We start from the raw sequence: 21,950 nt of genomic DNA on the forward strand, positions 1-21,950 counted from the left end.
AAAGAATTTTCTGGGTATTTGTGTTCGGCAAGTTCCCTGAGGTATAAAGGCACATGTGTTCAGTCCCTCCTGCATACTCCCTCACACAGGCCCATGGAGGGATGTAGAGGACTCTCCTTGGCCAGAATCCCCTGTCTCCCTCTCCTCACCGTCTCTCACCTCCCTCCCTCCATTAGTCATTCTGGATCTGGCCTCCCAGCCTGTCCATTCACCACTTCTCAGTTCTTCCTTCTTAGTTTCTTTTTTTTTAAAGATATTTTTATTGATTTGAGAGAGGAAGGGAGAGGGAAAGAGACATAGAAAGATCAATGATGAGAGAGAATCATCAAATGGCTGCCTCCTGCACACCCCCTATTGGGGATCGAGCCCGCAGCCCGGGCATGTGCCCTGACAGGGAATTGAACCAGTGATCTCTTGGTTCATGGGTTCGATGCTCAACCACTGAGCCACACCGGTCGGCATTCCTTCTTAGTTTCTTCTCCCCCATTCCCTCCATTCTACTAATCCACACCCAGCACCTGTCCTGCATCATCACACCAGCCTCCCCTGCAGTCTCCCTGCCTCCATCCACACTGTGACATCAGCAGTATATACACATTTGAATCGCAGAAGGCTCCTGGGTGCCTAGAGGACAGAGCACCGCTGGATTCTTACAGGCAGGACAGCCCCTGGGCAAGAAATCCATCTGGCCACTCCTTACCGCCCTAGCCAGGGGATCTCACCCTCCTCAAAAATCATCCCCCCATGTCCTCATCAACACTGAAGCATACTCTAAGCTCCATTCTGTGCTGGGCTCTGGGGACATGGGGGCAGACAAACTCTGTCCACTCTCCATGTGCAGTAGGGAGACAGAAAAGGTGACTGTGACCCAGTGTTGACATGGTCTGTGCACAAAATCCCTTCTCCATGGGGGTCATTGTTAAATATGTAAATCCCCTCCCTAGCGCCCTCTAGTGGCTTCCCAACACACTATGAAATCCAAACTCCTTGCCTTGTTTGTTTGTTTTGGGCAGCCTGCCTTTAGGATCCCACCAGGACTGAACCTCAACCACCCACCCCCTTTTCTGCTCCTCAGGCACCCCTCAGGCTTGTACATGAGCTGCCCTCTCTGCCAGAAATGCTCTGGGCATGGTGGGTTTTACTGTTCATCACATCACCCCATTCTAAACCGTAAGGAGACACAGCCTCCATCTGGTGTTTACTTGCCCTAGAACATGGCCCCCTGAGAGCAGGGATCTGTACGTGTGAAGTAATAGTATACCTGCAGCGCCCAGTACAATCGCCTGCTCAACAATGTTTGCTGAAAGACTGAATGAGAGCCATGAGAGGGAAGCAAAGATGCTGGAGCCTGGAACCGCCCTGAGCCTGACTCAAGGGGGGCTCAGAAAGCCTGTCTAAAAAGGGTCACCTAACGTTGAGTCTTACGGGTGAATGTCAGGAGTGGAGGACGGCATTCCAGGCAGGGGCACCCCACAGCCTGGCACGGCTGTGAGAACACCTCAGAGCCAGCTGGTGTTGGTGGAGCAGCGTGAGGGTCAGGGGGTGATGGGAAACAGGCCTGGGGGAGGGGCACAGCCTACCCGCTTGAGGTCCTCGGAAGGGTTTTGAAGCAGAAAAATGACATGGTCTGGTCTGTGTTTTAGAGGAGACCAGTCTGAAGGTTGCATGGGAGGAAGAGATGGAAGAAGTGGGCGTTAGGGGCTGTTGCATCGCTCCAAGGGCAGTGAGCAGCTCTGAGCCACATCCAGTAGGTAAGTCAGCAGAACCTGGAGACTGAGGTGGAGGTGAGGCAGGGAGGTGAGAGGGATAACGCCCAGGTGCCGGCTTGGGCAACGAGGTGGATGACTGTGCCATCCTCCGAGATGGGCAAACAGGAGGAGGAACAGGTTTGGGGGTGAAGATGGGAAGTCTGACTTAGGGCTTGCCAAGTTTGAGGTGCTCATAGGACAGTCAGAGGGAGGCATTGGGAGGGCAGTTGGATTGTCCTTTGCGGGGGAGAGGGGTAGCAGGGCAAACTTTAAATGTGTAAAGGAAAGGAATTGGGGGTCAAGACAGCTCAGAAGAGAGGTCAGGGCTGTCTCCTCCCCCGGTCTCAGGGGAACACTAGAGACACCAACTCATCCCGGACTCACACCAACTCAGCTGGGGAGGTGGGGTGACAGGTAGGAGGGAGGCTGACCTTACCCCATGGGGGTCCTGGTGAGAGTGTAACTGCCCTCTGGTGCATCCAGTTCCACCATGGACCAGCACTGGGACCCAGGCTGCCCCACTGCTGCCCCCAGATGTGGACAGTCCCGCAGGGCGACAGGGTGCCTGCTCTCACCTGCCAGGGCCCCAGGGCCCCAGGGCGCCCACCTCTCCCTCCTGCTTCCCTGGGGAGGGCCAGGTGCAGGGGGCACCCGCCCGCCCGCGGTCCAGGTCACCTGAGCTGCCCTTGCAGGTGGCCCACAGGTGCAGCCGGGGGAGCGGGGCTCGAGCGGGACGGGGATGGGGGCCTCAGCCCTGCTGCGGCCATAACACGCCAGCAGGGCACACGTGGAGGTGTGAGCGGCGCCGGACTGCCCTCCCGGGCGCTCAGCTGCTCCTGGGCCAGCAGCCCGCACTCCCCGTCCCCCGCTCTGCCCCTCCGCCGCCTGCGGCTCCCTCCCCGCCGCTGGCCGAGCGCCCGCCCCGCCTGGTACCTGCGGACGCCCTTCCTGGAGGCCGCTCCCTTCCAGGCGGTCAAAAAGGCCATGGACGCGGCCGGACTCCGGGGGCGCGGGCGGCCCCTCGTGGCGGCGGCGGCGGCGGCAGCGGCGGCTCTGGCGGCGGCACCTGGACGGGGCGGGCGGGGTGGGCCGGAGGCTCCTCCCCAGCCAGGCCCGGCCCGGCGCCTTCCTGCCTGGCACGGGAGTCGGTGTCCCCTCCCCCGGCAGACCCCGGGACTCAGGGCAAGACCGCTTCCCTCCAGAGCCATCGGGACCCATCGTTAGTCACAGGGGGAAACTGAGGCTGCTCATGGTCACAGAGGGGAGGGGCAGAGGAAGGGGGGGCGGAGAGGGGCGCCAGGACCACCCCAGGCCTCTCCACTCCCAGCCTCGAGCCGGTGCAGATGGACAGTGGCGTCGCCAAGTCCTGCTGCCCAAGTGCAGAGCCTGCCTCGCTGGGCGGCACCTGAATTGGGTCAGAGGCCTGGGACTGAGCCGGGAGCACGGAGCAAGGGAGCTGCCCGCCCGAGAGGGGAGGCGGTGGGCCTGGCCAGGCTCTGGGTCAGGACCCTGTTCACAGACGTCTCGTTCCCAGCACCCCGGTGGGAGGAGGTGATCAGAGGAGACTAAGCCACAACCGTCTCCAGTGCAAATTTTCTTTGAAATCCCATATTTTGTCTTAGGTCATGTGCACTTACTTTAAGTAACTGCGAACATGAAGAAGCATCAGCCCCGGAGCCAGGTGAGCCCCTACAGTGCAGTGCAGCCCAGCCGGCTCCGTGGGAGGCTCAGGCTCAACTAAGGCTGGGAGCTGGGGAGCACCTGGGGGAGCAGTTCGAGAGGGGTCACTGGGCTCCAGCATGAAGGATGGGTGTGGGGCCCTGGAGAGTTCCCTCAGTGAGAGAGGATGGGGGCTGAACACGGGGCAGGGGCAGGGGCAGGGTGGCTAAGGGACCATTTCTGTTTCCTTTTGGGCTGGGTGTGTATCCTAGGCACTTGTGCAACACAGATTGTGTGTCTAAAAAACGGTGATTGGTCTGACAAGTAGGGGACATTCTCTAATGTTCCAAGCCATAAGCCAGCTGTTTTACACACATTCTTACTTAGTTTCATCTTATGAAACACCCACCCCCACTTTTACAGCTGAGGAGACTGAGGCTCAGAGGGATTGCTTCCCCTGAGACCAGGCTGTGCAGCCAGGGCTGACACCAGGTCTGTCTGCTCCATCTGGTGCTTCCCCCACCTGCCTGGGGCCCCCGGGGCAGCTGAGCATGGAGGGGCCGCCTGTGCACAGCAGAAGGCAGAAGACTCAAGGATTGCCGGGGCAGTTTCTCTCACTTTTCCTCGGCAGGCAGCAGAGACAACATGACCTTTCCCCCTTTCTCTGAGCACTCATGTCTTGGTCAACAAGGGCCCAAGAATGCTGCCTATCTGACCACAAACCTAGAGCTTCCAGATCTGGAAATACCAGTTACAGTGCACCCAGGGGCCCTAACCCTCAGCCCACAGAGCCTTGTCCAGCTCGGCAGTGTTGTACACTGCGGGCAGCCAGATCACAGGCATGAATACCACAGGGCCCCAGAAACCTGGTCTCTTAAAGGCCCAGAGCCCAGTCTAATCCCAGTGGGATTAAAGTCCCATCCAGCCTCTGAGCCCATAGCCAACACCACTTCCTCCAGGAAGCCCTCCTGTATCTCCCCAATGGAGGAGCCACTCCCTCTTTGGAGGTTACATTTTTATCTTTCTCACAGCATTTAGTACTACACTTTTTAATCCTTATATTAGTTATCAATGACCATATGAGTCTCTCTCTTCAGATTTCTGTCTCACATCTGTGTCTTCCATGGACCCTAGCACCACTGCTGCAGGTAGCAGGTGCTCGGTATTGAGTAAATGAAGAAGAAACTAAAATTTATCAAGTTTCTACTCAGTGGCAGACTCTACACTGACGACGTTACATACACTACTTTTTTTTAATTAAATCTTTATTGTTCAGATTATTACAGTTGTTCCTCTTTTTTCCCCCGATAGCTCCCTTCCACCCAGTTCCCACCCCACCCTGTGCCCTTACCGCTCCCCCCCATATCCTCATCCATAGGTGTATGATTTTTGTCCCTTCTCTTCCTGCACCCCCCACACCCCTTTCCCCCCGAGAATTGTCAGTCCACTCCCTTTCTATGCCCCTGATTCTATTATATTCACCAGTTTATTCTGTTCATCAGATTTTTTTATTCACTTGATTTTTAGATTCACTTGTTGATAGATATGTACTTGTTGTTCATAATTTTTATTTTTACTTTTTTCTTCTTCTTCCTCTTCTTAAAGAATACCTTTCAGCATTTCATATAATACTGGTTTGGTGGTGATGAACTCCTTTAGCTTTTTCTTTTTTTTTTTTAAACATATTTTATTGATTTTTTACAGAGAGGAAGGGAGAGGGATAGAGAGATAGAAACATCGATGAGAGAGAAACATCGATCAGCTGCCTCCTGCACATCCCCCACTGGGGATGTGCCCACAACTGAGGTACTTGCCCTTGACCGGAATCGAACCCGGGACCCTTGAGTCCGCAGGCCGACGCTCCATCCACTGAGCCAAACCAGTCAGGGCCCCTTTAGCTTTTTCTTATCTGTGAAGCTCTTTATCTGACCTTCAATTCTGAATGATAGCTTTGCTGGGTAAAGTAATCTTGGTTGTAGGTTCTTGCTATTCATCACTTTGAATATTTCTTGCCACTCCCTTCTGGCCTGCAAAGTTTCTGTTGAGAAATCAGCTGACAGTCGTATGAGTACTCCCTTGTAGGTAACTATTTTTCTCTTGCTGCTTTTAAGATTCTCTCTTTGTCTTTTGCTCTTGGCATTTTAATTATGATGTGTCTTGGTGTGGTCCTCTTTGGATTCCTTTTTTTTTTTTTTTTATTGGGAGAGAGAGAGATTTTTGGATTCCTTTTGTTTGGGGTTCTCTGTGCTTCCTGGACTTGTAAGTCTATTTCTTTCACCAGGTAGGGGAAGTTTTCTGTCATTATTTCTTCAAATAGGTTTTCAATATCTTGCTCTCTCTCTTCTTCTGGCACTCCTATAATTCGGATGTTGGTTCTCTTGAAATTTTTCCAGAGGCTCCTTACACTATCTTCATATTTTTGGATTCTTTTTTCTTTTCCAGTTGGGTGTTTTTTACTTATTCGTATTTCAAATCTTTGAATTGATTCTTGTGATCCTCTAGTTTGCTGTTGGATCTCTGTATAATATTCTTTATTTCAGTCAGTGTATGCTTAATTTCTATTTGGTCCTTTTTCATATCCTCGAGGGTCTCACTAGATTTATTGAGGGTCTCACTAAATTTATCAGCGGTTTCTAGAAAATTCTTGAAAAACCTTATAAGTGTGGTTTTGAACTCTATATCCAGTAGTTTGCTTTCCTCCATTTCTGTCTTGTCTCTGCATTTTGGCTGCTTCCTTGTGTAGATAGGGTGGCTTTCTGTGCTAGGTGTCCTACAGCGCCCAGTGGCTCAGCCTCCCCAATTACCTGAGATGAACACTCTTGGTGCACCCCTTTGTGGGCTATGTGCACAGTCTTGTTGTAGTTAAGCCTTGATTGTAGTTAGTATCACTGGGAGGAATTGACCTCCAGGCCAATTGGCTGTGAGAATCAGCTGTGTCTATGGTGGGAGAACTTCTGTGCTGGAGACATCCTTCTGGGGCAAGACTTGCTTCAGTGGGGCTTTGGTGCTCACTGAGTCTGCCACCTGAGTGTGTCCCTTATGGATCTGAGGAGTTGTAATTTGGATGGTCCCACTCTGACCACTGGGTACACTGGCTCTTGGATCTCTAAGGAGGTGCTAATTTAGCCACTGTCTGAGGCTACCCAGCAGGAGCTATGGAGAGATCTGCAGATTCCTCCTCTTTGTTTGGGTTTTGGAGGTGCCCAGATGAGGCCCAGCTGTGAAGCAATGCAAGCTGCTGTGGGGCCTTGGGCCTTCTTTTGGATGTTCTGGGTCTCTCTGACCCAGCTGCAGTTTGTTAGGTAATTTTAGATTGCAAAGGGCCAGGTCATTCATATGCAAAAGCCTCTGCCCACAGCTTGGGTGGGGCGGGTTCTCAGGGAATCAAAAGGGCAGAGCAAACAGCTATGGCTGATCCTCATCCCTGCCCTAAGAGGCCCCGGGTCTCAGTGTCCCATGGTAATCGCTGCAAGCACCTCTGAGAGAAAGCCGCCCTCATGTTCTGCCCGCTGCCAGACAGTCCATTTACTCCTCATATGAGTCTGGGTCCCCAGAGACTAGCCTGGAACTGGAGTTCAGAGCAGTCAGGAGCGTGTGTCTCCCTCCCGATTGAAAAAGACAACTGTGTCCTCAATTGCCAGCCCTTTCCACGTTCGCTTCCGTACCTCTGCACGTTACTTCCGCACCTCCTCTCAGTCTCAGTGTGCTTTTCTCTTTCCTTCTAGTTGTAGACTTTCCACTCAGCCAGCCTTCCTGTGGTTCTGGGTGATGTCCGTTTTGTCTTTTAGTTGTATTTTTGAACTGGTTGTGTGAGGCAGCAATTTCCAGTGTTTACCTATGCCACCATCTTGGTTTCTCCCCATACACTACTTCTAATCCTGACAACTCTGCTCTGAGAACATTTGACTCAGAAGTTTAGAAATGTTCCTGAGATCAGATTAGGAGCTGGGATTTGGTCCCAGGGTTCTCACACTTCAAAGCTAGTTTCCTGTTCTTCCCCCTTTTCTCCTTCATCCTCTTCATTATCACCCTCATTTATTTAAAGCCATGCATGTTAGGCATTTTTCTAAACCCTTTACATGCTTCATTATTAGAATCACCCTGTCACATGTCTCCTTTTACAATCCCAATTTCTATAGCTAAGAAAGTGAGGCAGAAGATTAAGTAACTTGCTCAAGATCACAACAGCTAATTAAGTGGCGGAGCTAAGATTCAACCCAAGCGCCAGACTAGAGTCTATATCTGAAACCTAGCCCCAGTCTGCCTGCCACACACACACTTAGAATGCACACAGCATTTATGAACCGCTTTCCCAACGTTTATCTTAGTTTGAATCTCATAACAACCCCAAGGTTTTATTCTTGCCTTTGCTCTCGAGCCAGACTGCCTCGGTTGGAATCTTGGCCTCACCACTTGATAGTTGTGACTTCAGGCAAGTTACTTAACCTCTCTGTTTTCTCATTTGTAACAACAGCACTTATCGAAAGGATTATTGTGAGGACTAAATGAGTTAATGCAAACAATACAGACTAGTCCTGGACACATAGTGTGTGTTATGTGCACTTTTACTATGTGACACTTTTATCCATAATCAGTGAATAACGTGTTCTGGATCAATAAACTTTCAAGATGACTGAAGTTTATTCCATTTAATCATAGACATTTTTTCTAAAATGTATTGTTAGCTTTTCTGTCTTCTTCAACATGGACATGACAGCTCTTAGTGAACATCTGCCAACTGCCACGTAACAGGAACGAAGACTTTGAATCCATCATCTTTAATCCTCACAACCCTCTGAAGTAACTGTTATCACTACTGAGAACCGAGGGGTTGAGAGATTTAATCAACGTCGTGTAGCTAGGAAACGGAAAGGCCAGAGATTAGACCTATGTTTATCAGACTCCAAGGTCTGGGTTCTTTCTATGAGGCCAGGAATCCCTTTTTAAAAAAAAAAACCCTCGTCCGAGGATATTTTTTTCCAAATTACAGAGTGGAAGGGAGAGGGAGACAGAGAGAAATGCAGATGTGAGAAAGACACATCAATTGGTTACCTCTGCATGGCCCTGCCCAGGGCTGGGAGCCTGCAACCAAATTATGTGCCCTTGGCTGGAACCGAACCCAGGACCCTTCAGTTTGCAGGCCCATGCTCTATCCCAGTGATGGCGAACCTATGACACCTCTGACATGCGAACTCATTTTTTTGGTTGATTTTTCTTTGTTAAATGGCATTTATTTTTATTTTTTTATTTGTATCCGCTTTTAGTAATGATATGCTATGAAAAAACGTGGCATACCATCATAGCCATTTCAAAGGGAAGTCTACTTTTGCATGGTGTCTGGCTGTGTAAGCTACTGACAAAAAGAACACAGTAGTCAGCCATGCCTTTAAATGGCATTTAAATATATAAAATAAATATCAAAAATATAAGTCTTTGTTTTACTATGGTTGCAAATATCAAAAAATTTCTATATGTGACACAGCACCAGAGTTAAGTTAGGGTTTTTCAAAATGCTGACATGTCTTAGGGCCAGTGGCGCAATGGATAACGCGTCTGACTACGGATCAAAATGCTGACACGCCGAGCTCAAAAGGTTCGCCATCACTGCTCTATCCTAACCGGCTAGGGCAGGAAACCTCAGGAAGCTGCAGTGAATCAGGGCTTTCTTTGAGAACATCAGTTCTTGCTGAGGGCCCAGGGTTGCTGCTTAGTCTCTTAGGTGTGCAAAAGGCAGCCTGGTGTTGTGGACGAGCAGATCTCAGAGCTAAGGCACCTGGGCTGGACCCTGGCTTGGTCCCTACGAGATTGGGGGGGGGGGGGGGGGCAGGGGTCTTGGCCACGTCATGTCCATCTGTTTATAAATCATGTTTTCTGTTATAAGTATTGGGTAATATATTGAGAGTTTTAGTGCCAGGCCTAGAGAAGTCCCTAGTAAGTGTCAGCTAGTTTTCCTTCTCTCTTTCCACAAAATACAGTCATGCACCACATAACGATGTTTTGGTCAATGCTGGACTGCATATATGACAGTGGCCTCATAAGATTAGAATGGAGCTGTAAGAAATGGAAGGGTATGTGTTTGAGGAGCAATACTTTTTTCTCTGATGGGAGCAATATCTGTGGGGCTTGGCAGTCGATTCCCTCTCACTCACAGCACCTCAATTTTGAGTGCACACATCACATCCCAATCAGTCAGCCACTGACTGTTCAGCACACAGGAGCCTGTCTTCCCCCCACCTCGTGCGCCATATTGAGGGCGCTATAGCCCTCCCTGATGTAGCCTGATGGTCTGCAGAGGACACTGCTGTACCTTCTTTGTGAAGGACCCAAGATCCCATACAAGGACACAGGACCACAGGAGCTACCTCAACAAGTACGAAGTGCCGCTGCCACTTGAGTAAAGGCGCTCTATGACAGTGTGGAGCAGCCTGTCCCTGTATTTAGCAAATATTTTCAGGTTGTAATGATGTAAAGCACAGATAAATTTCATTTCTTCCCATTGATTCAATGCCAGAGAGAGCCCTTTGTGCCAGATGGGGTCCATGGAACCCAAAACAAATGTCAAAGTCAAAATACTGAGTCATCAGTTCTATAACCTCTTCAACACGCCACTTTTTTGTTTTTTTATCAATACAACAAAGTTCCTTAATCTTACAATTGCTCCAATGTGTACTAGCCAAAACCACATTGCCTTGACAATCCCCTGTGCTCCTTTATCTTCTCTCTCCAACCTGATTTCTTATTCCTATTGGTCCTCGGGCCATCTCTCACTCCCTCCTGACAGTCACTACTATCTACGCCTAAGCTGGCCAGTTCCTCCCCCTGATACTTCCAGTCAATCCAGCCCACACCCTGATCATGAAGCAGCACTGACAGCTTTGATGCTCGAATTCTGACACTGTGAGAAGGGGAAGGGCCTGTGGGGCAGTGTTTATAAAATCTACAATAGTGGACAGTAACGTCCTAGAATTCACTCCCCACTCACTCACTCACCCAGAGCAACTTCCAGTCCCACAAACTCCATTTCAAGTAAGATGTATGGATAGTTTTATTATTACTTAAAGTTTATTGTTCTCATAGTTACAGGCTACAATTTAGAAGTTTGAAACATAAGAGAAAATACTATTAAGAGAGAAACGTGAACAAGTCCGTAGAAGATGGTTAACACTTTGGAAGTGGTGCCACTTGCTCTCAGGATACTTATCTGTCCTTTTCAAGCACAGGCTGTGGAGCCAGAGTCAACAGTGTAAAATATAATCAAAAATGACTCTATGACATTCATCCTACACAGGTGAGTGTAAAGATAGAGATATATATTTATATTTATATAATATATACATAGTTTAATATAATAATGGTCCACTGAGTATACACATTTTAACAAAAGGTAAGAATCTGTGTAATCCAGTTAAACATACATAAGATTAGGGTACACTTATTACATCAAAAGGTGGTGTTTATAAGTTACAGAGAGTTAATATTTTTCAGAGTGTTTTTTTTTAATTAAGAAAAATATTTTTCAAACATCTGTTCATTTTCCCAGTGCAAAAGAAGGTTGTTCAAGTCAACTTACCTTTTTCCTGAAGTGTAAGGGGAAGAAAAATACCCAAAACCACTACCTACCACAACTCCCAACACCACCTTCTCAGTCAACTTTTGTATATATCCTCAGTCACTGGATCAGTTTATCAAAATTAAACCTGGTGATTATGATTCAGCCCTTGCTTCATATGTATGCCTTTTATGCTGTTTCAATTTACAAAAGTAGAAAAAAGCAGTGCAAGAAAGTGGTTTGAGTTTGTTTTAAACTACAGCAGTCCAATTGTGTGTGGAGGGGAAAAAAAGCACCATTTCAAGATGAAATGAATTGGGTATTTTAGAATTTATTCATAGGCTAAGCAATGTTACTCTGATTATCACAGATCAATATCACTTTGATTTGGTAACCAGAGAGACTTTAAATTTATTTTTAGATGCATCTGTCTTTATCTTGGTAAATAGGTATTGAATACATTACCTAAGCCTGTAATTGATGTTGAGAAAAAATTACAATTAAAATTTACAGCCCACTTCACAGTCTATTTCAAATTTACCTTGTATGGTAGGTCAGTTTCACAAGAGATGGGCTTTTAACACATGAAGAGCTCTAATAATTTCGCAGGTCTCTTCTCTCCCAATTATAAAAACAAGACTTTTCCTTTTTTTGCTAGCCTGCCATTTTCATAGTCAAAAACATGAAGAGAATAAACTGCTTTAAACTACAAAAATGAGCAATTTGATTTAATACATGCCACTTTTTCATTTGTATTCAGTGAAAGTTTTTACATTTCAAGTAACTGAGCCTTCATTAAAGGAAAAAAATATACATACAAAAAATTAAAGTACCTTCCAGTTCTAGCTTGCTAAAGTTTCTTCTGCAAAAGTACAAAAATAAACCTGCCATGAACTAAAGAGGACAGTGCCACAGCCTGGCAGAATGACTGCCATGTTACGATTTTTGCTTGCCTTATACTGATGGGTATATTTTCGATGATAAATTTTCTCCACTGTTTAGCACTTAAAAGTATGGAGAGGTATCTTTCTATCTGAAATTCTTTAAATTCAGAGAAAAAATTTAATGTTTCACACATGAGGCTTTAATGTTTTTATTTAGGAAAAGATGCGTCTCAAGCTGTGACGGTTCAATCTAAAGCATCCCCTTTTCAATAGTGGAGTCAATTTATGCAAAATATTTTTCCTTGTCTATAAAAAACAAATTAAACAGTCTTCTGATTCTATGGAAACACAAACATGCACTTTAAACTAGCCAATCTGCACTATCATAAATAGGATGTTCTTGCCCTTCCCCTCCCTCACCCATTAAAACTAGAGGAGAATACTGCAAATTTTAAGAACCCCACTGGCTATCATCAGAGTAACTTCAGAACAAGGGTAGCACAGGGGTGAAGCTATTTCTCTATATCCTAGAAGGCAGAAGCTTGGGTGCTCTAGCTTCACAAGTGAGAGTAGCAGAGGCAGGCAAAAGCGCACAGTAAATGCACACGAGAACAGGGACCTAGGTGAAGCTGTCTGACTGGGTGACTGCTTTTCTGGGGTGGGGAGAAGACAAATCTGAAATGAATTTTAAAAAGACAAATACACTTTTGTCACATTTACAGGAATCTCAAACCTATGCTCATAGGTAGTTTCGATATACACTGTAAAGAGCTTCAGTATTCAGGGAGAAGAGTACTGTATGGTTGACAAGGGACAGGAGAATTCCTCATGCTTCTGAAATCTCCGATTTGCTGAGTGCAATAGCCAGTTCTAAGTCTTCTTGTTCTTGCTGATTCAGTCGGGCAAGCCTCTGCTCTTCCTCTCGCTCACTTTCCCTCTTGGCCCATTCGATCATATCTTCCTCAGAGGGATACTACCATGTAAAAGATGAATGAATGAACAAATGAACAGATTAATGAGTAAAACAAATAAAAAGAAAAGAAGGAAAAATAGTTACTACAAATGATATTAACTACTTGTTTCACCTGAAGGACTCTGGGAATAGTCTTGTTACTTGTTAAATTTTTTCCCTGAAAACACATTTCGTTTTACTCGTTCCTAAATGTAATTTTGTTTTTAAAAAGTAATGCAGTTTACAGATAGCAAGTCTATAAAACTAAACATTAAAAAATCATTTAAAAAAGTATATGCTTAAGGTGATTTAAGTAGATTTAAAGACAGGAGAGGGCTAGCTTTTTTATCTAATATAACACATCTACTACTTCACCTTCATTGAGCATCCTCACATGATAAATCATTTTCAACTTAATTCCACCGGTGATTCCCTCCCTTAATCTAACCTTCAGGTACAGAAAAACGATAAAGCAAAGAATGTGATGATTCTGCTATACATAAAATAAGAGTACTAAACAAGATGTGGACCAAATCTTTTCTTTCAAATGCATTATAAAGATTTTTGGCAGGCACCGAGAACTTTTTGACTGAGTCTAAATGAAATCTTAACACCCGTAATTAGGTCAGGGAAATAGTTTTATCTATCCAAAAAAGCAATCTTGGCAGATACAAAGTAAAAAAATTCTCCTTGCAACCTCCCAGGATTGCATCTGGAGAGTGGCTAATACTTTGCCAGAAAAAAAAAAAATCTCCTTGCTTTCAATTTCTGTCACATAGAGGAATACCACAACAGGATGAATATCATAATAGGGTGAAATGATAGCCTTTTTCCTTTGGAATTAGAGGGACTTTAAATTTTTTAATACTTAACAAATCTTTCATAATGAAAAAAGAAAGACATTCTTATTATGAGCTGCTTTACATTATGCTATATTGAGATTCTGGAGTATGAAATAAGCAAAATGCCCCAACTACTGCTCAAGAATCATTCCAAACAGGTTTTGATTTGATGAAATTATATTTAGATATTAAATGCCATAAACTGTCAGAAGGTTATTTTATATGAAGAGGGTTGTAATCTCCTAAGAAGAGCAATTCTTGATTGTATGCTTGAAACAACTCAAATTTCATCTAACAAAAGTTAGGTCAGTATAATCCTGACATTCCATTTTCCAATAATCAAGATACTGATTTCTATTCTGCTCCTTCACATCCATAAGAAGCCACTGGTGCTTGGAGTACAGATTCAAAACCTAGGTAGCTCAGTTTCATTCATCTGACTTAGTTATATGCAGATTCCTTCCTACCTCCTTTCTAACTAGAAATGGCTGCTGGCTGAGTGACCCAATGCTACACTGACGGAGACATATAGACTGCGACCAGGGTCTAAATCTCCTATTTCCAAAATCATCTCAAGGGCTTAAAGCAGTGGTTCTCAACCTTCCTAATGCTGCGACCCTTTAATACAGTTCCTCATGTTGTGGTGACCCCCAACCATAAAATTATTTTCGTTGCTACTTCATAACTGTAATTTTGCTACTGTTATGAATCATACTGTAAATATCTGATATGCAGGATGTATTTTCATTGTTACAAACTGAACATAATTAAAGCATAGTGATTAATCACAAAAACAATATGTAATCATATATGTGTTTTCTGATGGTTTTAGGCGACCCCTGTGAAAGGGTCATTCGACCCCAAAGGGGTCTCGACCCACAGGTTGAGAACCGCTGGCTTAAAGTGATAAGTAGAGGGAAATTCCTTTGTTATAGAATCTGGGAAAATAAAACTTTGTTAGCTCCTCTAAGAATTTTAATTTTTCTAAAATCCTTGTTTCTTATCAAATAATGGTGGAAAAGGTCATTGCTTTATGTTGTTCCAGAGTGACACCTCCATAGCTGGTTTTCTCAGTTCTGGGATGTTACAGGCCCTGCCTATGCCATTATCACAGCATCCTTCCATTTGTTTTCACTGATCTACCTATTTTAGTCAGTTCTGGGAGCATGCAGAGTAAATATGGAAGGCTAGTGAATTAGCGCCCTCCAAATAATTAAAGATTTGTTTAACTCTTGATGATTATATTTATTTCATAAAATTGACATTAAAAAGCACAGCTATATAAAGCCAGAGTTTTACTTTCTATTCAAAGAGTCCTTGGCCCTATCCTGTCATATAATAGTTGCTGACTGGTCTCCAGAAATCAACAAAGCTTTATACACAAACACACACACACAGTTACAAATACACAAGCTCATTATTGGCATTTACCCAGTGGGCAGAGAGCAAATAACTGTCTAATAGCCCATCATCTATAACAATTTACAAAATAACAACAGTAAGGATTTTATTTATGTTGTTTACTAAAACGAAGAGAAGGGTTTACAACAACTGGTATATATCACAAGAACTAAGACAACTAAAATCACTTGTGCAATGGAGTAATTTTAGAACCATCCTAACAGAAGCAAACAGAGGTTTTGGTTGGGGGAAGAATAAAGATCACTTTTAGTATGTTAGTAAATTTAATTGGAAATATACAAATTTGGAAGACTCCAAAATAATCTTTAAAAACCCTTCAAACTATAAATGGAAAGATTCTCCCCCAAACAGCCCATTCACAGTACTTACAGCACTGAAGTTAGCAAAATTGCTTGGGTCAGCCTCTTTATTGGTAGTGGTAGTAGTAGTAAATGGATCGCAAAACATATCAGGATCTTTTTCTTTGGGGCTATCATTGCCTGGGAAAGGCTGAAATGGATCATTCAGTTTAAAGGGATCGGAAGAATCCAATTTGTTGATGGGTCTTTTCCCTGGATTAAAATCATTACAATTAACTCAACTAGTAAATACAGAAAACACAAACACACAAGAACATGAACACAGGAAGCATGAAGAACTGGGGGTGGGGGGCAGGGTTGAGTGCCCAAAACACATTCTCCATATGCTCTTAAATGGCCACACCAACATCTATCTTCAAATTTTTCACACATAACCTCTCAACTATATTCCAGCTCCATGTAGGTAAATTCGGTCAGGATTCCTATTTCTGCCTGGGGTAAACCCTTTTCTTCCCCAAAATAGCATGTTCCCAGGAAAAGAGAGAAGAAAAGATAACAGGAGAATGACAAAGAATGTCAATGGCCTCATCTATTAGAACCTCAGCCTGATTCAGTTACCCACTTGTGGCAGTAAGGGCAAATGACCTTTGAAAAATGCTGATATTCTTCTGATTTTTCTCTGGATCTATATAACATCTGGGAACATGAAATTAAAAATTTACTTTGCCACCTAGAATATATCAAACTGAAGAATAAAGAGACTGTTTTGAAGCACAGGGCCTAAATCTTCGTGTTTGCTGATAAACTAATCTTTGACCAAACAATAGCATCATAATTTTCAAGCAAGTTCTCAGATTTTAAAGTTTTAAATTTAACACTTCCTGAAGAAAATTAAGAACAGGTGTTAAAATATCTTCCATCACTTTAATAGCTTACAAAAGATGTTCATATTTCACATCTCAGTGGATCCTTCCACCAATCCCGTGAAGGCAGCGAAATTAGAATACTGCCACCATCTAACAGCTCAGACAGCTGAGGCTCAGAAATTACACACTCAGGATCACCGAGCTCGTCAGGGCATATTCAGAATTAGAACCCAAACTTTTGAGCTCCCAGTCAAGTACTCTCTCCAACAAACCATCCTTTTCTTGATCTTTCTATAGTGATATACACTCACTCTGCTGAAGATTTAGCTAAAGCACTAGTATATTATTTTATTTAGGACTTAAAAAATAACTTCACTATTGGCATTATATAGTTCTAAAAGTTAAATGAGCAAACTGACTCTTATTTGTTTAATATACAGACTGACAACCTTACCCTCTAACAATATATGATATAGGCTACTTTTCCTTAAAAGATAGAAATCACTTGTTTACCTAACTTTTCAACAGATAATTGAGTATTAACAATTGAGTATGAAATTTCTTTAAATCAAGAAAGAAGAAATAATCATCCCAAGAAATACCATAGGGAGGTTATTATGAAAAGGCAAGAATAGTAATCAAGCCTGGCTGGTGTTGCTCAGTGGTGGAGCATCGACCCATGAACCAGGAGGTCATGGTTTGATTCCTGGTCAGGGCACATGCCCGGGTTGTGGGCTTGATCCCCAGTAGGTGACGTGCAGGAGGCCGACAATCAATGATTCTCTCTTGTCATTGATGTTTCTCTCTCCGTCCCTTCCTCTCTCTGAAATCAATAAAAACATTAAAAAAAAAAAAAAAAAAAAGGCCTCGCTGATTTGACTCAGTGGATAGAGTGTCAGCCTGCAGACTGAGGGTTCTTGGGTTTGATTCCTGCCAAGGGCACATATTTCAGTTACAAGCTCGATCCCCGGGCATATGTGAGAGGCAACTAATCACTGTGTCTCTCTCACATCGATGTTTCTCTCTTTCTTTCTCCTTTCCACTCTCTCTAAAAATCAATGAAAAAATATTCTTGGGTGAGGATTAACAACAACAAAAAAGAATAGTAATCCATAGTCCTGTGCTCAAAATTTCCCAAGGAATGATACATGATTAAAAGAACAATGTACCAGATGTGTCTGCTCACATAACAACCTAGTAGCACAACTACTCAGGGGATTAGTCTTTTTTTTTTTTTGTCCCTTTTCTTTGGATAGTGCTAAAGATTAAAAAAAATAAAAAATTAAGAATTTATTCCCAGATCCCCCAAAAATCACTTTTATAAAACCAAGGCATCTTTCATTAACTGAGGTAAAAGATTTTTCTTCAAGAAAAACAATTAATTAATTTATTTCAAATCACTATATTGGTAAATGCTGGATACCAAAAGCCATATATTCTCACATTAAAGAATTAAGGAGTACATTTGGCAAGAAAAGAATGGGACTTCAAACTAATCTTCTCTTATAGAAATTAATTAAAACACCAAAGTGCAGGAAACCATTGTTCAAACAGTAATCAATGGCCTTCCCACTGAGACTTCATAGATACTTTCCTTTTTCCATTTACTGCTTCTCTAAAATGATTTTAAAAGAAATTTGCACGTGCCAGAAAAGTAGTTCATGACAGTTACACATGCTGGGTTCTTAGGCACATGTCTGTAATTCTGTATTGAGGTCAGAACACAGGATAGTAGCAGGCTCCTGCCATGTTTTCTTGACTTGTTTTGTTAAAGGCCCTTTAGGTAAGTCTATAAATAAGGCCGGCACAATGCTTTAAGAAAAAAAAAAGCATCTTGTTGATTTAGGAACTCTCATACCAGGTGGTGGCGGGCAGGGTCTTGTTGGAGTTCCGATCTTCGGTGGCAGTGCTGGGGGTACATCTTCACTTGTGACTGGTGCTTCCTCCAGCACGTTTTTTGTAAGGACCACATTGCTGGCGGAGTTCAGTGTGGCTGAACTGAAAGGATCTTCATTGTTAGCCTTTGTTTGAAAAGAAATGTTTATGCATGGTTATATATATTATACCAATTAAGCTGTACATGTAGTATTTGGAAGAATGGTCTTCAGTATTATGCAGCTTTATGTATTTCAATTCTGAGCACTGACATTTTAACCATTGCATTCAGGACCAAAGGGGGAATATTTTTTTAATTGTTCTATAGGAGTAGTGATTATAACACTGCTATTTTTTAAGAGCAAAAGATTATAACAAAATAAGCCATCTGGGGATCAAAGGTTTGTCAAGCTCCAGGCAATACAAAACCACTGGAGGCCATTTTAAAACAGCATCTTGAACATTAAAGACAACTTGAAAGTCAGTTTTTTAAAGCAAACTGACCTCATGGAATCATAATTTTAGTCTTAATGTGAGTCTGAAGACCCTATCCTTCTAATACATGGAGTAATGAAAGATTCTGTTTTCTATAATGAATCAGATGCTAAGATTTTAGCTCTATTTAGGCTAGTGTTTCTCTACAGAAGCACTACTGACATTTTGGGCTGGCCATAATTCTATGGTGTGGGGGTACTGGGCAGAACTTGGTAGGATGTTTTAACAGCATCCCTTCTCTCTATCCACTAAATATGAATAGTCCCCCTATCCAACTGTGACAACCAAAAATATCTCTAGACATTACCAAATGTTTTCTGGGGACAGGCGGGGGGGGTGGGGGGTGGGGGTGGGGGTGGGGGGGGCGCTTAGACCTAGTTGAGAACCAATGGCACAGACAATTTGACATATATTCTAATTTTACTCTTTTGGCTTCAATCAGTCGTAGAGCTATCCTGGAAAATAGGTAGAAGACATGTAAGTGCTGGACTATGTGTATTAACATAACCCTAGCAGCCTCAGAACAAAAAAAGCCAATTAACCAATGCAAAGGATGGAATGAATACCCAGATTATACAACTATTGACCCAGACAATCAAGAGGAGAAAAATGCAGTTTAATTGGAAGAAACGTGTTTAAAAATACATAAGACTCTTAAAAATGAAGTTGTTGAGCAAACCTGTCAGTAGAAAACTATAATTACCTGTGCTATCACCATGGTCTTTATGAACAGAAATATGTACATCTACTTTAATTATATCTTATCTTCCACTTCTATTTGAAATCAACATTTGCTGTGAATTACTGAAATCAAGTTGCAAAGTCTGTGAGGGGGTTATATAATTGAAAGGAAGAATTGCTCTTTTGGTAGAAACAATGTATTTTATACCTTCCCACTAATCACTTTGGATACCTTTGACAATGTGCTGAAGTCAGCAAATCCATCTTCAAATGATTCATTTCCAAAAACAGAAGCAAAGGGGTCTGTGGCTAAAACAAATAAAGAAAATCAATGCAATAAAACAGAAAGACATCAAATTTCATGTCCTCTTTCGGTTGGTAACATTTCAGATAGGTGAAAAATATCTAATCCCAAATATTAGTTCCTGAATTTCTGACTTAAGTCCAAAAAGACAGTGAGCACATTGATATTCCTACAAGATAAATGCATTTCTTTATATAAATCAACTAATAAGTAATTTAAGATGAAAAAAGGTAAACTAACTCTAGATTAAGCATTTAGGACTCTGGAATACATGTTACATAATATAGCTCCCATGCACTTAAAATATTTATGATAATGACATCAAGAAGTAAAGAAAGCTAGACTACATTAATTCCACATTTTACACCTATTATCCAAGGCCCATTTGAATGCTACCTCATCCACAAGGCTTGAAATAACCGAGGCATCTCTAATTCCAAGAACAAGAAGTGATTTCTTCCTTTTTTGTGGCACTGACTGCATTCTAGTTTGTACTACAATTATCTATGATTGATATATCACACTTTACTAGATTTTAAGGTCCTTAAAAATAGGGAATAAGGCTTAGCCAATGAAAAATGAATGGTCAAAAAACATTTGTTGACTAGCACATCTAGGAAAATAAGAAAATAGAGTTCCTACCCCTGGAAAGCTCACAGTCTAGTGAGGAAGATGTAAACAAACTATAATAAAACCATCTTAAATGAGCTATTTGAGATATGAAAAACATGTCGTAGGAGCCACTGTCTGGGAGAATTAGGAAAAGTATCAAAGAAGACTAACATTTGAGCTAGGTCTTTTAAATAAGGGATGGAATCTGCCAAATAGATGAAGGTAGGAGAAAGCAAGCTATTCCAGGCAGAAGGCACAGTAATTGCAAAAGCAATTATGTAACCACTGCTCCACAGGCATGACAAAGTATCTGTTCCATTACAGTGCACTTACCACATGGACTAACATTTCTGGCTGGAATGAACTGATCTACTTTGAGATAGGCTTCACTTGTTCAGGCATAAGGTCACCAATAAAGTTAAAGAATGTTTATAGGAATTTCTGCTTGATATAGGAAAGCAGAAAAGAAACAAGGGAAGGAGAGGAAAGAAATCTGCAAAAGAGAGTGTAAGACAGAGCAAGCAAAGAGGTGCAGAAAAATCTCCTTATTCTTCCTCAACTCTTCATCTTTATATCAAACTAGTGGCCCGGTGCACAAAATTTGTGCACGGGGGGAGGTGGGGGAGAGGGTGTCCCTCAGCCCAGCCTGAATCTGGGACCCCTCGGGGGATGTCCGACTGCTGGTTTAGGACATCCCTCTCACAATCCAGGACTGCTGGCTCCTAACCATTTGCCTGCCTGCCTACCTGATTGCCCCTAACCACTCTGCCTGCCAGTCTGATCACCCCCAACTGCCCCCCCCTTCTGGCCTGATCAACCCTAACTGCTACCACTGCCGGCCTGATTGCCCCCAACTGCCCCTCCCCACCCCCCGCTGGCCTGCTCGTCCCCAACTGCCCCCCACTTGCCAGCATGATCACCCCTAACCGCCTCTGCCTCGGCCCTGCCACCATGGCTTTGTCCAGAAGGTCTCCCTGAAGGTCTCCTGGTATAATTAGCATATTACCCTTTTATTAGTGTAGATCAGGTTTAGAACACTGTGCCCTACCACTCATTGAAATGTGTAAAGTGTGCCTTCACTCTAAAAATGAGTATACCATGGGCATAAACAAGAAGATGGGCAAAGAATATATACAGGCGTGGGCAAAAGTAGGTTTATAGTTGTGAGTACACAAAACATGCAGTTTATTCTGGTATTATTATGTATTAATTATTATTTATTTATATTACAACTGTAAACCTACTTTTGCTCACCCCTGTATATTATTTTTGTTTGATTTGTCACCAAGTTACTCATGGGGTGGAGGAAGTATAGAGGAGTGGTGAGAATCATAGACAAAACCAGTCCTTTAGGGATACACCAACAACTCTGAGGCTGAAGAGGATGTTGAAAGTCCAGAGTTACAGGAAATCCTGGAGCTTGAGCTATGAAACATGCTTTATTATTACTACATATCTGCTGAGTCCCACAGCTGGGGCCCAGCCTAGTCATGGCTGGTGTTTCAGGCTTTCCCTTCCTTTTCCTCCTCTTCCTGTTATTCCTGATTCCACAGCAGCTGAGGTACAATCAGGGTGCAGATGCTCTCCTGATTGGTAGACAGGTAATGAGGGAAAGGGGTTGGGTTCATTTCACTGGAAAGACTGAAAAATCAGCTTCATGCTTTTCCTCTGCCATTGTCCCACAGCTTTTACAAGAAGTCATAACATTTGGCAACAGTGCTGAGTTAGGTCAAGTTTGACTGAAATTTTGTGAAGTGACTGG

At 43.3% G+C, this 21,950-nt stretch overlaps 2 protein-coding genes and 1 non-coding gene across 5 annotated transcripts in view; all 3 read right to left on the bottom strand.

Moving 5' to 3' along the window:
* TTC39A (tetratricopeptide repeat domain 39A) overlaps positions 1-2,758 on the bottom strand; it is a 49,131-nt gene extending 46,373 nt beyond the window's left edge. Inside the window, exon 1 of the mRNA XM_070405094.1 lies at positions 2,682-2,758. Coding sequence (XP_070261195.1) covers positions 2,682-2,734 — 53 coding nt within the window. The 5' untranslated portion in view covers positions 2,735-2,758. The remainder of the gene's footprint in view (positions 1-2,681) is intronic.
* Positions 2,759-8,653: 5,895 nt separating this feature from the next.
* LOC139004676 (small nucleolar RNA SNORA15) lies at positions 8,654-8,791 on the bottom strand. Its single transcript, XR_011470525.1, has one exon. It is a non-coding gene; the product is annotated as a small nucleolar RNA SNORA15 (small nucleolar RNA).
* A 3,242-nt stretch (positions 8,792-12,033) lies between these two features.
* The window catches only part of EPS15 (epidermal growth factor receptor pathway substrate 15), a 110,716-nt gene continuing 100,799 nt past the window's right edge, over positions 12,034-21,950 (bottom strand). For 2 of the 3 annotated variants that reach the window (XM_070405099.1, XM_070405100.1), the window contains exons 22-25: positions 19,505-19,581; positions 18,080-18,242; positions 15,426-15,607; positions 12,034-12,813 (exon numbers count right to left, since the gene is read on the bottom strand). In XM_070405099.1, coding sequence (XP_070261200.1) covers positions 12,667-12,813; positions 15,426-15,607; positions 18,080-18,242; positions 19,505-19,581 — 569 coding nt within the window. In that variant the 3' untranslated portion in view covers positions 12,034-12,666. The remainder of the gene's footprint in view (positions 12,814-15,425; positions 15,608-18,079; positions 18,243-19,504; positions 19,582-21,950) is intronic. The other variant, XM_070405101.1, reaches the window with a different exon arrangement.

The sequence above is a fragment of the Myotis yumanensis genome, unplaced genomic scaffold, assembly GCF_028538775.1.
Source record: "Myotis yumanensis isolate MYYU_CA2020_CCGP unplaced genomic scaffold, mMyoYum1.0.hap1 SCAF_2, whole genome shotgun sequence".
NCBI lineage: Eukaryota > Metazoa > Chordata > Mammalia > Chiroptera > Vespertilionidae > Myotis > Myotis yumanensis.